At 50.7% G+C, this 14,761-nt stretch overlaps 1 protein-coding gene across 12 annotated transcripts in view; it reads right to left on the reverse strand.

Moving 5' to 3' along the window:
* The window catches only part of NCKAP5L (NCK associated protein 5 like), a 31,720-nt gene that overhangs the window by 12,983 nt on the left and 3,976 nt on the right, over nt 1-14,761 (reverse strand). For 7 of the 12 annotated variants that reach the window (XM_032348130.1, XM_032348129.1, XM_032348127.1 and 4 more), the window contains exons 2-3: nt 3,249-3,326; nt 332-400 (exon numbers count right to left, since the gene is read on the reverse strand). In XM_032348130.1, coding sequence (XP_032204021.1) covers nt 332-400; nt 3,249-3,282 — 103 coding nt within the window. In that variant the 5' untranslated portion in view covers nt 3,283-3,326. Of the gene's footprint in view, nt 1-331; nt 401-1,114; nt 1,205-3,248; nt 3,327-3,904; nt 3,972-14,761 lie in introns of those variants that run through there. The other 5 variants (XM_032348133.1, XM_032348132.1, XM_032348128.1 and 2 more) reach the window with 4 other exon arrangements.

The raw sequence follows: 14,761 nt of genomic DNA on the forward strand, positions 1-14,761 counted from the left end.
TTCTAGAGGAAAGTCCTCATGTCCTTCTTTTGCAGAAATAGCGCAGAAATTTCCAGGAGATGGGAAAACCCTTCCTAATGTAAAAGGGCGGAGGCCCCCAGTCCACCACAGATTATGTGCCTCTCTAACCCCCTGTAGCCCCCACAAAAGGAGCTTAGCACTTTCAGACCAAGGAAGAGAGGAGCCCTCTAGCAGCTCAGTGGGCAGGCATCTGAACCACCCCTCCTCTGTCCCCCGCAGTGAGGCGCAGGGAATGCCTTCCCCACCCCCCACCCTTCTCCTCCAGTCCCCCTCTGTCCCCCACAACAGGCACAGGCTCAAAGCCCCTCACCTGTCTCTGCCTCCTCACCCAGGCTGGCAGCCAGAATGGTCACGCTAGCAGCCAGAATGGTCACCTCACCTATGGAGAAAGAGGGAGACGACATCAGTCATGCATTCCACAAGCATTTACTGGGCTCCTGTTGTGTGCCAGGCACTGGGTCTTGGGGATCAACAAGCCAGAGAAAGCCCTGCCTCTATGAAGCTTCCATTCTACTGGGGGCGGGGGCAAATAATGCACAGAGAAGCCAATGGACATACGTCAGGTCCCAATAAGGCACCGAGAGGTGACACCAAAACAGAGAGCTCAGGGACATCCAGATGAAATCCTGGAGCAGGAAGAGCACTGCAGGCTGAGAAAAGAGCCAGTGGAAAGGGCCAGCTGTCAGCTGGACATCATTCAGATACCAAAGAGGGATGAGCAGCAACACATGAGGCTTTATGGCCCTTTGGCAACACACACTGGCTTCTTTAATCCTCACAACCACAAAGAGGACGCCATGCTCTCGGCAACACCTATATCAGAACTAAGGAAACCAAAGAGCAGGAAATTACGCTCCCAATGGAGTGTATCCTGTGTGTCAAGCAGCGTGTTGGCACTTTCTCAGATACCACTGCCCCCAATCCTAACTTTACGAGGGGAGGCACCGTCCAGGGTGAGGGGGTGGTGCCCGCAGGTGAAGGAGGCTACCTGAGACACACGGCTGTTTCACGAAGCCCCCCTGGCCCGCCTCCCTTTCCCCTTCCCTAGCCGGGCCTCTCTGTACACATGTAAGTTGCACTGTAAGCTCCTGACCTTTGATAAGCTCCTTGGAGTCTCCGGACTCCCGGAGCTAAGCCAACAAGACAGATCTGGATGAGAATCCCGACTCTCCAAAATCTGTTTCTTCACCTAGAAAAGGGGCCTAAGAATACTTAGCCCAAATGGATGCTGGAGAATGAACTAAGATCATCTGTGTAGAGGGCTTATATGAACTCTACAAATGGGGACTTTTCACGAGCCTATCCCGACAGGGGTATGATGCGAAGTCCTGCCTTGTTCCCTGCCCCTGCTGGATGTTTATCTGTAAGGAACCCCGAGGCCCAGGCTCCTCCCTGTAGGGTCTGGGCAGTGAGGGCACCCTACAGACCTGACTGTGACACCCACTAACCCCGCACTCAGGGGCTCCCTCCTCCTCAACCTGCCCCCCGACCAGCTGCTCACCAAGCCTTCACCCCAGAGGGAGAAAGGGATGATTGCAAAGGGAGAGAACCTTCTTTCCCAGTGAGAGAGACTATGTGCCCGTGTATGGAGGACAGCGGGCAGTGGCCTTCTGAAAACTGCAGGAAAAAACTTAGAATACTTATTTTTAAAACACTCTACAACAATCTCAAGTCCTTTGTTATTTTAACATCATGAAAAATGTATTGAGTATAACTTCATTTGCTCATGACATTATCGTGTTTGGTATTTTTAGAAATGGACGGGCTTGGAAAAAAATGAAAAAAATTCAGGAAATATCCTCCTTCCCACATACATAAATAGGGGTTAAAACCAAAAAAGGCCTCGGGTTACCTCCACCACTAGAGTTAAACCCCACCCCAGCACCCCAGCACGCCCTTCTCCTCCTCTCGTTAGAGGCTCCCAGTGCCCCCAGTGTGCCCTATCTTTCCCCTCAATCCCCTCACCCTTTCTCCCTTGTGGATAGCTCCACGGGGTAGCGGGGGATGGGAGAGACAGACCCAGGAGGGTGAAGGAAAGCAGCGGGGTGAACATGCCGTGTCCAGGGCCAGAAAAGGAGGAAGATAAAACTGGGGAAAAGCCCATGTCTTGGAGTTCCCAACAGTGATAGCAAAAACCAAACTACGGGCGAAGATGCTTTGGGAGAATATCTTTTCCTTAAGAAACAAAAATAAAAACGCCTCCAGGAGGCCCAGATCGTGCGGATTGGCTGTGGATGATGTCTGTGGTCGAGGACGGTGGGGACCCGATAGGCAACCCCTGGCCCCACCCCGGGCCCCAGAGCTGACTGCCATCACTCTATCCATCTAGTTTCTGTGGATCCCAGGGTGGGGAGGCCAGAGCCCCGCTGTGACCTGAAGGAGACCCTCCAGGTGATAAGCCACCCCAAAGCAGCAGCTCTGTCACATGGAATGGTCTCTGCCTCCCCAGCTGGGCTTCAGAGAGGCTCCGGAAATGAAGACAGGCTGTGACTCAACCTCACTTTAGGGAGAAGCTTTCTGCCCTCAGTTGAGGTGGTCTGGCCAACCCGGGACAGAGCGGCCTTCTCTCCATCTGCAAGGTCACAAGCAGAGGGCCAGGAAGCCGGCAGCCCAGACTGCTTGAGTCACAGGGAAGAGGCCTGCATTTAAACTTGGTGCCCAGGGGCGCCTGGGTGGCTCAGTGGGTTAAGCCGCTGCCTTCGGCTCAGGTCATGATCTCGGGGTCCTGGGATCGAGTCCCGCATCGGGCTCTCTGCTCAGCAGGGAGCCTGCTTCCCTCTCTCTCTCTCTGCCTGCCTCTCCATCTACTTGTGATTTCTCTCTGTCAAATTAATAAATAAAATCTTTAAAAAAAAACCCAAACCAAAAATACCTTGGTGCCCAGAGCAGGGCAGGCTATGAGCAGGACCACAGTCAGAGTTCAAGATTTCTATGGCGGAAGGAACACTTCCTACAGCTTCTCTCTCTTCTAGAATATCTAAAAAGCTACTACCACCTCAGCATCCAGTCTGAGCCCAGTCAAGAATCTGGCCTATCACCATCTGGGTTTTTGGCCTAAATCTCATGGGGGAAAAACCAACCCACGTTTGTTCCCCAAAAGCTATCCCTGCCGGGCGTCAGTGGGGTCCCTCTCCCGGGGGCTGCACACTCCCCTCTCCCTCAGGCCCCACAGCTCCTACTCACAGCTTCTGGGCTCAGCCCCACCCCGAGCCTGGAAAACCCCCAACCTGGGTTCTTCAGGATGGCCCCGGCTTCACACATTCCTCCCGTGGTCCCACGACACGCCTGGATGTTGGATGTTGGGTCTGGAACACATGATGTGGGCCACGTTGGGTAGAGATGGAGCTGCAGCTTGAACTGGAGGCTTCTCCCGCCAGAACTGCCAACAGGCAGCCCCGCCCCCCACAAAGGCCTGATTCAGAGGGAGGTGACCTCAGTGCTGAGGGGAGGGAGGGAGAGGAAGGGAGGAAGACCAGAGCCTCCTGGGCCCTCCTTCAGTGGGGGTGGGGGGCTGTTGGCAGCAACCAGGGACAGGGAAGGAGGAGCAGCTGCTCAGAGGGCTCTGGGTAACCTGGGGACAGGGCTGGCTCAGCCTGATCGCTGAATGAATCTGGTGACTTGGTCTCTTCAGCCCAGGCAGTCACCGGGCCCCAAAGAGAGCTGACTGCCCCGGCCTTTCCATCGGTCAAAGCAAAGGAGTAAGATCTGCAGCGCCCACCCTCTGCCTAGCCAGGGAGAAGCCAAGACCCCTTGCTGAACTCTGGGCCCAGGCCTAGAAGGAAGGGACTAGAGAGGTGGCAACAAGCCTGTCTTCCTCACTCCCTTGCTCCCTCATCCCGGCCCTTAGCCAAAGACTCTGGGCCCCGATGAGCCCCTCACTCACCAGCTGTTCCCCCCAGAGTCCTCTAGGGACAGAAGCCAGGGACCAGGAGGTGGGGGAGGGTGGGCAGCTGTGGGAAGGCAGAGATGGAGAAGCTCGCTTTAATAGCAGAATCATCCGTAACAACAACCGTTTCCCCCCTGCTCCCCCCATCCCCCAGCTGCTTTCTGGAATCCCCGTCACACCCAAGAGTCCACTTGTAAACAGCGACTTCTGAACCCAGAGCAAACACTCCTTTCCAGACATATCAGCCTGGGGCTGCCGTGGGTGTGGGGAGGGAGCACAGGGACTGCTGCCCCAGGGCATTCCTGGCCTGAAAGTAGCCACCTTAATCCCAGCCCAGAGCATCCCTGAGCCCAAAGAATTCCAGCTGGTCTCCTCCCCACACAGGGAAAGAGGACAGACAAGAATTTCCTTCCCTCCTCCTGACAACTGGCCCCAGGACACAATAGCCCCACTGAGAAGCATGTGTCCATGGGGAAGGGGCCTCTGCAGCCCCGTCCAGCTTCCTCTTCACAAGCACTGCAAGAACCTCCATCCCTTGTGTAGGTTCTTTCTGATCCACAGTAGGATCAGTCCCCCAGCCCGCCCAGGCAGGCAGGAGGAAGGGCAGTCCTGTTGAGCCCCAACACCCCTTACCTCCTCGCTCCCGGCCCACAGCATAACCCAACAACAAAAAAAGCAGCTGCTGGACGTGCGGAGAGGGAAGGCGCTCAGAACACAGACACTGAGCGTAGCCAAGTCCCCACTGACCAAAGCCTAGCTGGGCTCATTCTAGCCAGCAGGCAGCCGGAGAGTCTGGTCCCAACACTGCAATTTACTTCCTGTGTTGCTTCAGGCAAATCACTCAGTCTCTCAGGGACAAGTTCCTTTGGGCCAAATGGAAGCTGTTCTAGAACACTGGTTCTCAAAATATGGTCCAGGGACCCTGACGTTCTTCCAAGGAATTCACAGAGTTGAAACTATTTTCATACTACTACTAAGACATGATTTGCTTTTTTAACTCTCATTCTCTCATGAGTAGACAGTGGCATTTTCCAGAGACCACATGATATGTGATATCACAACAGACTGAATATAGAAGCAGATATGAGAATCCAGCTGCCTTTTATTAAGTCAAACATGACATATATGCAAGAACATATATGCCATTCTTTTCAGTTTTTTTTTTTTTGTCCTGGAAAATACATAGTTACTTTTCATAAAATATGTTAACATATAATGGGTTTATTAACTTAGTTAATTAAATGTTTAAAACTCTGAGTTCTAATTTATATGACAGTACATGTCAAAAGGTGTAACATATATAAACCAAAGTTCTTTGGCGTTCCTCAATTTTTAAGAGGTTGGAGGGTCCTCAGACCAAAATAGTTTGAGAATCACTTTTCTAGAAGTGTTGTCCGGTAGAACTTTTCTGTGATGATGCAACATTTATTCTGTGCCATCTAATATGGTAGCCATTAGCTACATGTGGCTATTGAGCCCTTGAAATGAAGCTAGTTCAGGGTGCCTAGGTGGCTCAGTTGGTTCCAGTCTGCCTTCAGCTCAGGTCATGATCCCAGGAACCTGGGACTGAGTTCCTGCTCAGCAGGGAGCCCACTTCTCCCTCTCCCTCTTTCCCACTTTCACACTCATGCTCTCACATGTTTTCTCTCTCAAATAAATAAATAAAATCTAAAAAAAAAAAAAGAAGAAGAAGAAGAAGAAGAAGAAGAAGAAAAAGAAATGAAGCTAGATCAACTGAGGAAATGAATTTTAAGTTTAAACAACCACATGCAGTTTGTGGTTACTGTCCTGGATGGTACAATTCTAGAAGATCCCTGGGATTCCCTGACTTGAGCCTTCTAGGTCAATGTTTTTTTCCACAGAGTCTAGAGGTTGAGGATAGAACAGGATGGGGTTTGACACTCACTTCTGTCTTTAGGCTTTTGCTCACACTGTTTCTTATTCTGTCCTCACCGAAGGAAAGCCACCCCAACCAGCTCATCAGCACGGCCTGGCACTCCCACCGAGGTTAACTGTTAGAGTTGCACTCTTATCCTCTAAGGGCTGCTTCACACCCACTCGGCTTTCCTCCATTGCCTGCCCTCCTTTCCCCAGGGGATTAAAGCCAGCAGAGGGAAAACCCCTAAAATCTGCCACTGTCCTCCCAGCCCCATCAGAACCCTTGTATCTCCCCTCTCCTCATCTCCTCCCGGTACAGCAGACCAGCTGCCGCCTTCCCAGGCAAGGCCAGTCCTTCCTGCCCTGGCCCATCCCCACTTAGGTCTTCAGTATTTACCTCCTCAAGGGACCTTTCCCATCCGCCGTTAAAGCTTCTCAAGTGTCTTTCATCTACAAAATAATTTCCCCCTGACATTTCCCCAGACAGTGCCCTCTTCTGCCCTTCCAATTCAAACTTCTAGAACCAAACCAAACAAAACACCCAGCCTCACTTCTCACTCCTTCCTCGACTCAGTCCAACGTCAGCAGTTAACTGCCTCAATGCTCAACCCAAACAAGATTTTCCCACCCCCATCGCCTTCTCAGGCACAAGTGCCCCTGGTGGCCACTTCCTCCTGGACTTTTTTTTAAAGCTTTGAGACACAGTTCACATCCCCTATGACTCACCCGTTTATAAAGTGTGCAATCCAGTGGCTCATGGTGCAGTCACAGATCTAGGCCATCGTGACAACTGTAGAATATTTTCATTACCCTTTAATTAGCACCCCCTCGCCCCCTGAACTAATCTGTTTTCTGTCTATAGATTTCCCTCTTCTGGACACCTCAGATGAATGGACTCAAACAGGCGGTCTTCGTGACTGGCTTCTGTCACTTGCCTCATGTCTGCAAGGCTCAGCCATGCTGATGCGTGGATCAGCACTACGTTCCTTTCGTTGGCCCAATAATATTCTGACGAATAATTGATGTGCCATCAGGTCTTTATCTCTTCATTTGTTGATGGACGTGCTTCCACGTTTTGGATCTCAGGAGTAGTGCTGCTGTGAGCGTTCGTGTGCAAGTTTTTGTGTGGATGCAATTTTCACTTCTCTTGGGTGTGTATACTCAGGAGGGGACTTGCTGGATCACATGGTAAGTTTAGGTTTACCTTTTGGAGGAACTGCCACATTGTTTTTCAAAGGGAAGGCACTGTGTATGAGGTTTCCATTTCTCCAACAGTGTATGAGGGTTTCCATTTCTCCATGTCCTCAGCACTGGTTACTGTCTGATTCTCAAATTCTAGTCACCTGAGTGTGAAGTGATCCCTCATGAAGGAAATAGTTTATATTTCCCTAATTAAGGATGTTGAGCATCTCTTCATGTGCTTAATGGCCATTTATTTGTATATCTTCCCTGGAGGAATGTCTATTTAGATCTTTTGCCCATTTTTTATTTGTTTATTGTTTTTTTTTTTAAATCAACTTATAAGGATTTTTTATATATTTTGAATACAAGTCTCTTATAATAAGATATATGACTTGCAAATATTTTCTCCTATTCCATAGCTTGTCTTTTCACTTTCTTGATGGTGACCACCTTCTCCTAGATGACTTTTGCCTGGTCTATGATGCCTTCCCCCTCCCCCCAGCCATCTTGCATCTCTACTTCTATGTATATGTGTGTGTATTTTAAAACTTTGGTTTTGTATGGTTGTGTATACACATACAGAACTCTAAAAAACACAGACACAGCAATGTTCTCACTGTCCTACAACCTTCTTCAGAAGAACAACTGAAAAAAAAAACAAACAAAAACAAAACCAAAACCCGGAACCACAGACTTTATTTGGATCTTCCCGGTTTTTCCACTGATGTCCTTTCCACTGATGTTCTATTCCAACATCTAATCCAGGATCCTACATTGTGCTTAATCACCAAATCTCCTTATTCTCCTATGATTCATGATAGTTCCTCAGTAGTCTTTCATGACCTTGACATTTTGGAAGGGAACTGATCAGGTCAGTATTTTGGACAGTGTTTTCTTATTGGGATTTGTTTGGTGTTTTCTCCAGTGAGACTGAAGTTATTAATTTTTGAGAAAGAATACCGCAGAGGTGATGTGCCCTTCTCAGTGCATTGTATCAGGGGGTATAAAGTTGAGATGTCTTAGGACTAATGAGATTAACCTTGAGCAGCTACTTAGGTGGTATCTAGTGGGCTTATCTATTGTAAAATTACTATTTTTCCTTTTGTAATTAGTAACCAGTTTGGGGGGCAATACTTGGTGACCATGCAAATACCCTGTTTCACCCACTAATTTTAGGATTCACTAGTAGGTCTTGCTTACAGCAATTATTGCAGTGTTCTAATGATAATTTTTGATTTCCATTATTCCATATACATTTATTAACTAGAAATTTTCTGTAAGGAAGAGCCGTCCCTAGGGTGCCTGGGTGGCTCAGTTGGCTGGGCACCTGCCTTTAGCTTGGGTCATGATGGATTGAGCCCCATGTCAGGCTCCTGCTCAGCCAGGATCCTGCTTCTCTAAATCTCCCTACTTGTGTGCTCTCTCTTAAAATCTTACAAAAAAAAAAAAAAAAAAAAAGGAAGTCCCTTCTCTGCCTCTGATTTACTTAATTACACATTTATATTAGCATGAACTCATAGATATTTTATTCATTGGATTAGAATCCAATGTTATCATCACTTATTTCATTGCTTAAATTCCAGCTTTGATCATTAAGAACTCTCTCTGGTCCGTTCCTCCTCTTTCCACATGCCTCCATTTAAAAAAAGTAATTTACCAGGCACCTGGGTGGCTCAGTTGGTTGGGCATCCCCCTTTGGCTCAGGTCATGATCCTACATCTGGCTCCCTCTCTCTCTGCCTCTCCCCTTCCCGCCCCCACGTGCCTGCTCTTTCTGTCTTAAATAAATAAATAATATCTTAAAAAACTGTATTTACTTTTGAACATCTGCTTGCTTCCTGGCATCATAAGATATTCCAGACTAATCTTATATTTTCCCTGCCCATAATCACTTTTCCAAGGAGCTCCACCAGAGCAATCCTCTTTCTAAAACTGTACCTCTGATTGTGTCCCTACTGCCTCAAACCTTCCCATGACCTCTGATTGCTTTGGGGACAGACCAAAGTCCTCGACACAGCGTGGAAGCCCAGCCCCGGCCCCAGAGCAATTCCCCCGCAAAGCTGTCCTGAATGGACTCGGTCCACACTGACTGCAGCTTCTTGAGGTGCCTTCCGCAGGAGCGGTGTCTCCAACCATCATGTGTCCTGTTCTCTAGTCCTCCCCCATGAAGATGAGGGGACTTCCCGTGCTGTTAGAAGGGGAGTTCCCTGAGGAGGAGCCCTGCCTGCATTTCTGTGCTCCCCCACACTTTCTGCCAGTGAAACCCCAACCCTGGTCACCTCCTTTTCTTCCGGACAGAGTAAGACCAGAAAGAAGGGACGATGGGCTCCTCAGCTTCTCTTAAAGACCCCCAACTGTCCCCGTCCAAATGGCTCTGAGGACCCAGAGGACCAACCACGAGGAGCGGTGAGCAAGGGACATTTTCAGCTTTGTCCCTAACGTTGATAAGACTTTCTCCGAGCCCTCAATCCACTCCCAGGCCTCAGCGACTCCCTCTGGCAAATGGGACTAATCTGTTCCTTCTGCAGATACTTCCAAACAGATCACTCAGAAGGAGGCATGAGGCTGGGGACTTGGGGGCAATTCAGAGCTGGGTCAGCATTTCTGACTTCTTGGGGTGTTCAGTCTAGTAGGGGACATAATACATGTGGGTCACAGCTGTACAGCAGAGGACATGGCCCAAGAGAGGTCATCTGGAGAACTTTAAAAATCAGGAGAGAAAACATTAAGCTGCAGCTACAACCATTTTTCAGAACAAAAGGCATCAGTGCACAGACACTTATAGACCGGTGGGGCTTAAGTACAAGGGAAAGGCAAAGGGGAACATTCTAGGCAAAAGGAAGGCAGAAACAGAAGGAGGCAGAAATCTGTGGGTCTGGACGGAAACACAGTGACTCAGTGCAGCTGGACTCAAGGGCATCTGAAGGTGAGTGTTTCCCGGCCCCCTGGCCCATGCCAGTTACTAACTCCTCTCCTATCTCCCGACCCAACAGCAGAGTCAGCATATTTTCAACACCCGGGGTGTAACCAGAGAAACGTGCTGGATCCCACAGGAAGAGCTGAGGCAGAGAGGCAATCATGGAGGTGACTGCTGAGTTGACTACTGGAACGTGAGCTCTCTGCTCTCAGATCCAAGAGGAAGAGGGCCTGGGAGGCCACACGGCCGGCGGGCTCTTGGGCTGCACCTGCTGGCTATGCCGACCCAGCCCCCAAGCTTGGCCCCCTGTACTCACTCCCCCAGGTTCCTATCCTGGCCTCTTTCTTCAAAGAGAATAGGCTCTGGCCAGCCAAGTGCCTTCCAAGTCCAGGCAGCTTCGGTGTTGACTCAGTGGGTGCCATGTGGCCAGAGCGTGGAGATGACCTCGGCTGTGAGCTCTGGCAGGAAGCAAGCAGCCTTCTCTGGGAACAGAGAGTAGCTCTGGCTCACCTACAAAGCCCTAACTGGACTTTGCTCTTACTTGTGCCCACAAGTGGGAGTGAGGCTTCCTGGATTCTGGTTCTGGCTTGGCCTCTGAGTGACTAGTGACTAGAACTAGGGACTAGTGATTAGAACCCATCTGGGACTCAGTTTTCCTATCTGTAAAGTGGGGTGAACTTGCTCTAACTTTTCTTGCAGGGCACAGAAGGATGAGATCATGTCTGGAAAGGGACTGCAGCTGTGAAGACAGATCCCCTCGTGTGGGGTAGGGGGTTGAAGATGAGGAGCTCAGCAGGGCTTTTAGGGAGAGGTCTTTGTTTTTGTTTTTTGCTTGCTTTTAAGATTTTATTTATTTGAAAGAGAGACAGAACAAGTGTGGGGAGGAGCCAAGGGACAATCAGACTCCCTGCTGAGCAGAGAGCCTGATACTGGACTCGATCCCAAGACCCCGAGATCATGACCTGAGCTGAAGGCAGACACTTAACCAACTGAGCCACCCAGATGCCCCAAGAAACCCTTGGTTTTGATTGTGTCTTCCTCCTGTAGGACCCATGGGCTTCCCAGGAAAGCGGGGGGGTGGGGGTGGGTAGTAGGCAGAGGAAGGATCAGCAAACTCATAAGCTTTTAGCCTTTTTCTGGGCCCAGGGACAGGAAGTGAGGTGCCGTCTAGAGAGGAAGTTAGAAGCAAACACCCCCCAACTTCCCTTGGGCGGACAGGGGAAAGGAAGGCTCTGGCTTCAGGAGCCTGCAGGCCCTGAGCTGGGGAGAGAAGGCAGTGGGGTGGGGGTGGGGAGGAGGCATCAGCAGCACCATCTGGCAGAGGAGGGGGTCTCTTGTCTTGGACATAATAAAACTCAAAGGGCCTAGGACATCCTACAGACTGGGAGATGGGGGAGAAGAGAAGTCACAGAAGTCAAGTTGAAAAACCCAGCTTTCCAGGTCACATGGCACTATACTTACAGGCCTGGCCGCAGCCTCCTGCCCTACCCACCCCTTCCCTGGCTTCCTGCTGTGCCATGCCACATGCCTCCCCACAGTACCTGCACACTCCCGCACACCCCAAGGCGGCCCAGGGCCTCGGATTACTTGCTCTTACAGCATATACCCTTTCTTTGTAGGCTGCATGATAGCCGTGGCTCTGTAACTGCTGAAATATTTGATTATGGTAGCCTTTTGGGATCACCACTGTACCCCCAGAGTCTAGCACAACACCTTGCACACAATGACTGCTGAGAATGCCTCAGAGGCTGATTTTGGCCTAAACCTTGGCACCTGAATGAAGTTTAGAGTACGAAGGTGAACAATCCTTGCTCATGGCCTGGGGTCACTGGGTGACCCTGGGCTGGGCAGTAAAGATCAGAAACCAGAGAATTGAGAGGTGGTGGGAGAAATCCATGCCCACCCAGATACTGCCAACAGGTAAGAGAGAAAAGACAGTGTATGCTATCTGCTATCTTTTGGATAAGGGAGACGAATAGGAGTAGGCATTTATATTTGTTTTGTGTAAAGACATTCTTTTTTTTTTTTTTTAAAGCTTTATTTATTTGACAGACAGAGATCACAAGCAGGCAGAGAGGCAGGCAGAGAGAGGAGGAAGCAGGCTCCCTGCTGAGCAGAAAGCCCGACGCGGGGCTTGATCCCAGGACCCTGAGATCACGACCTGAGCCGAAGGCAGAGGCTTTAACCCACTGAGCATTCTTGAGGGATAGGTGAGAAACTGGTAAGTGACTATCTGCAGAGGGAAAAGGGGGTGGAAGTGGGAGCACACTTTTTCAACACAGACTTTTCTGTATCAGTTTAATTTTTGGACTATATTTCTTAAAAAGTCTAGTGAAAAAATAAAATATAAAACTTGAAAAAAAGAAGTTACAAGGAACCACCCCCTGCCTAGGTGATTTCTAAAGCCCCTCCCAGCTGGGGTGATCTACTCTCCTCCCTTAGTAGGAAGTAGGGAACAGGCCCTTGGGACAAGGGAGAAGTGAGGAGGTCTGGCTAGATGAGCATGGGGACTCTGGCCAGAGGACACGGGTCATCACTCCTTCTCCCCCTGGGCTAGGAGAGAGGTCCTGCCACCCCCAGCCTGTGGTGAGGCAAGGGAGCACCAAGACTGTCTGGAAGCTGGTCAGGGCCCCTTCCACCTGGGTAAGAGCTGAGTTCATTCTAGATCCCAAAGGGCTGGAGCAGAGGTGGGTGGTTGGGCAAGGGGAGACTTTGGGGCAGGTGGGAGGAAGTTGGGGTAAAGGACACCAAGAGGTTGCTGCAGCTGCTGCGGGCAGGTTCTGGGGGTGTCTCAACAGATCCTCACACAAAAGGACCAATTACAGCCCCCACATCAAGCCAGCCGGGGGTGAAATGAATCAGCCCATAGGAACAATGACTGCTGAGAACCCTAGGGCCACACCCCCAGAGTTCTGGGGCCCCTCACAGTCCCATTGAGGAAAAACCTCATCATTCTTCTACCCAGAGGGTCAGTGGAGAGGGACCATTTCAAGCCCTGTGTGAGAATGAGAACCGCGGACCAGCACCCCGGCAGCACCCACCACCGCTCCAGCCTTGCGGGCATCAGTGTGAGAAGCAGAATGGGGTCATCTCTCCTTTTAAAATATCTCTCTAGATAGAGACAGAGATATTTTAAAAAGCCTAGTGAGTACTGGAGATCTCCCAGAGCTGAAGGACCGCCATAAGGGTCCAGGGAGCTGTGCTTGCCTGGGCTCTCAGTGGCTGCTTGACTTTTAGAAATCAGTAATAACAGCAGTGATAATTCACCTTAATAACAGCCTGGCCTCCTCGGGCCTCTTTCATCCGTGTAGCTCCCAGAGCTGGGAAAACCAAGCAGGTGCCACACCCCAGTGATGAGGTGTCATTAATCCATCCACACAGACTGGGAAACTGAGGCGCAGGAAAGACTTCCCCTTACACGCAACTAAGGCTATAGGAGCTGAGGGCCGCTGGGCAGTGAGGAACTGGAGGAGCTGGCTTCTTATTTGCTGTGTTTTGGGAAAACGGGGTGGGGGAGGCTCTCCCTCCAGAGTCAGCAGGGTCTGGGTTTAGGATGAAGGTGAGGAAGGTGAGGAAGACCCCCAGATGTGTCCCAAGCCCCCTACCTCAGCTGCAGCAGGGCTTGGGGTGGTGGCCTTGGCTTGGGAGTTGGGGCCTCTGATCTTGAGCCCACACGCTCACCCTGCCAAAGCATGGCAAGGCAGTCCAACAGCTGCTTTGGGCATCTCCGCCGTCACTGCAACGCTTGAGGGCACTGTGGGGTAAGTGAGGGCTCAGCCCTCCCAACGGGCCCATGCCGCAGGCACCGCTGTCTGTGAAGCTCGAACAGGGGGCATCTTGCAGCTGGCGGCGGGTGGGGGGTGTGTTCCGATCAAAGACATGTCAAGAAGTGGGGAGACTACTTTCTAGGGACCCGAGCCCATCTCTGCAGCCCCCTTCCAACTTTGACACCAACCTCAGAATAATGAGATCCTTCTTATAGCAAGAGTAGGGGAGGGGAGGCAAAAAGTCACAGGAGCCTAAGATCGATTCCCACCGTAGCCATGGAGGGAAGCAGTGGAGACTCACACTCGGATGGGAGGGGAAAGCCAGAGACGTGTGCCTGTGCGGAGCCATCCCAGCCTACTGTGTCCCTGGTACTGTGAGAGATGCTGGAACAGACCCAGTCTCAGCTCTGGGAAAACCACAAGGACCAAGGGAGGCACAAACCAACGACCTTGTCCTCCTACCTTCCAGGGCAGGGCCTGGGGAAAAACAAGGGTGTTGTTCGAAGGGATCTGAAGTTATTTTTCCTCAGCATGGCAGATCTGACCAGAGCCCCTGGGGAGGCCCTGAGATGACACCTGACCCTCCAAGGGTCCAGCTCTCCACAATCTCAGGTTCCAGAACTGCCCTTTCTGCTTTAATTCAGCCAAGCACTTCACGCCCGAAAAATTAAGGCTGAGTGGGATCATGCAACACACTAGCCCAGGGTCAGGAGCCCTGCCACTGACACTCATCATTGTATGAATCACTTCCCCCTCTGGACTCTAGTTTCCCCATTTTTAACACGAGGGCGTTGGACTAGATGTCTCTAGGATTCCTTCCAGCCTATGACTCCAATGTTGTTTTGATGTGGTGGCAGATCCCAGGTTGATTTACATAAATTTGCATGTTCAATCAGAAATCCCAAACTCCAAGTATAGAAAAATCCAATCAGTCCATTAGTGCAGCCAGACTGGGGCTGCAGGAGCCTGCCAGGTTCGGGTGAGGATTTTCAAAAGCAGGCTGTGGTGCTGGTGGTGAACCAGGGGAGGAGCTGGGAGAAGAAGCAGGGTGAGAAGTGGTGTGTGTTCTGAGAGATGCAGTTCTGGTGACCCAGAGCCGATGGGGCCAGGG

This window comes from Mustela erminea, chromosome 6 (genome assembly GCF_009829155.1).
Source record: "Mustela erminea isolate mMusErm1 chromosome 6, mMusErm1.Pri, whole genome shotgun sequence".
Lineage (NCBI taxonomy): Eukaryota > Metazoa > Chordata > Mammalia > Carnivora > Mustelidae > Mustela > Mustela erminea.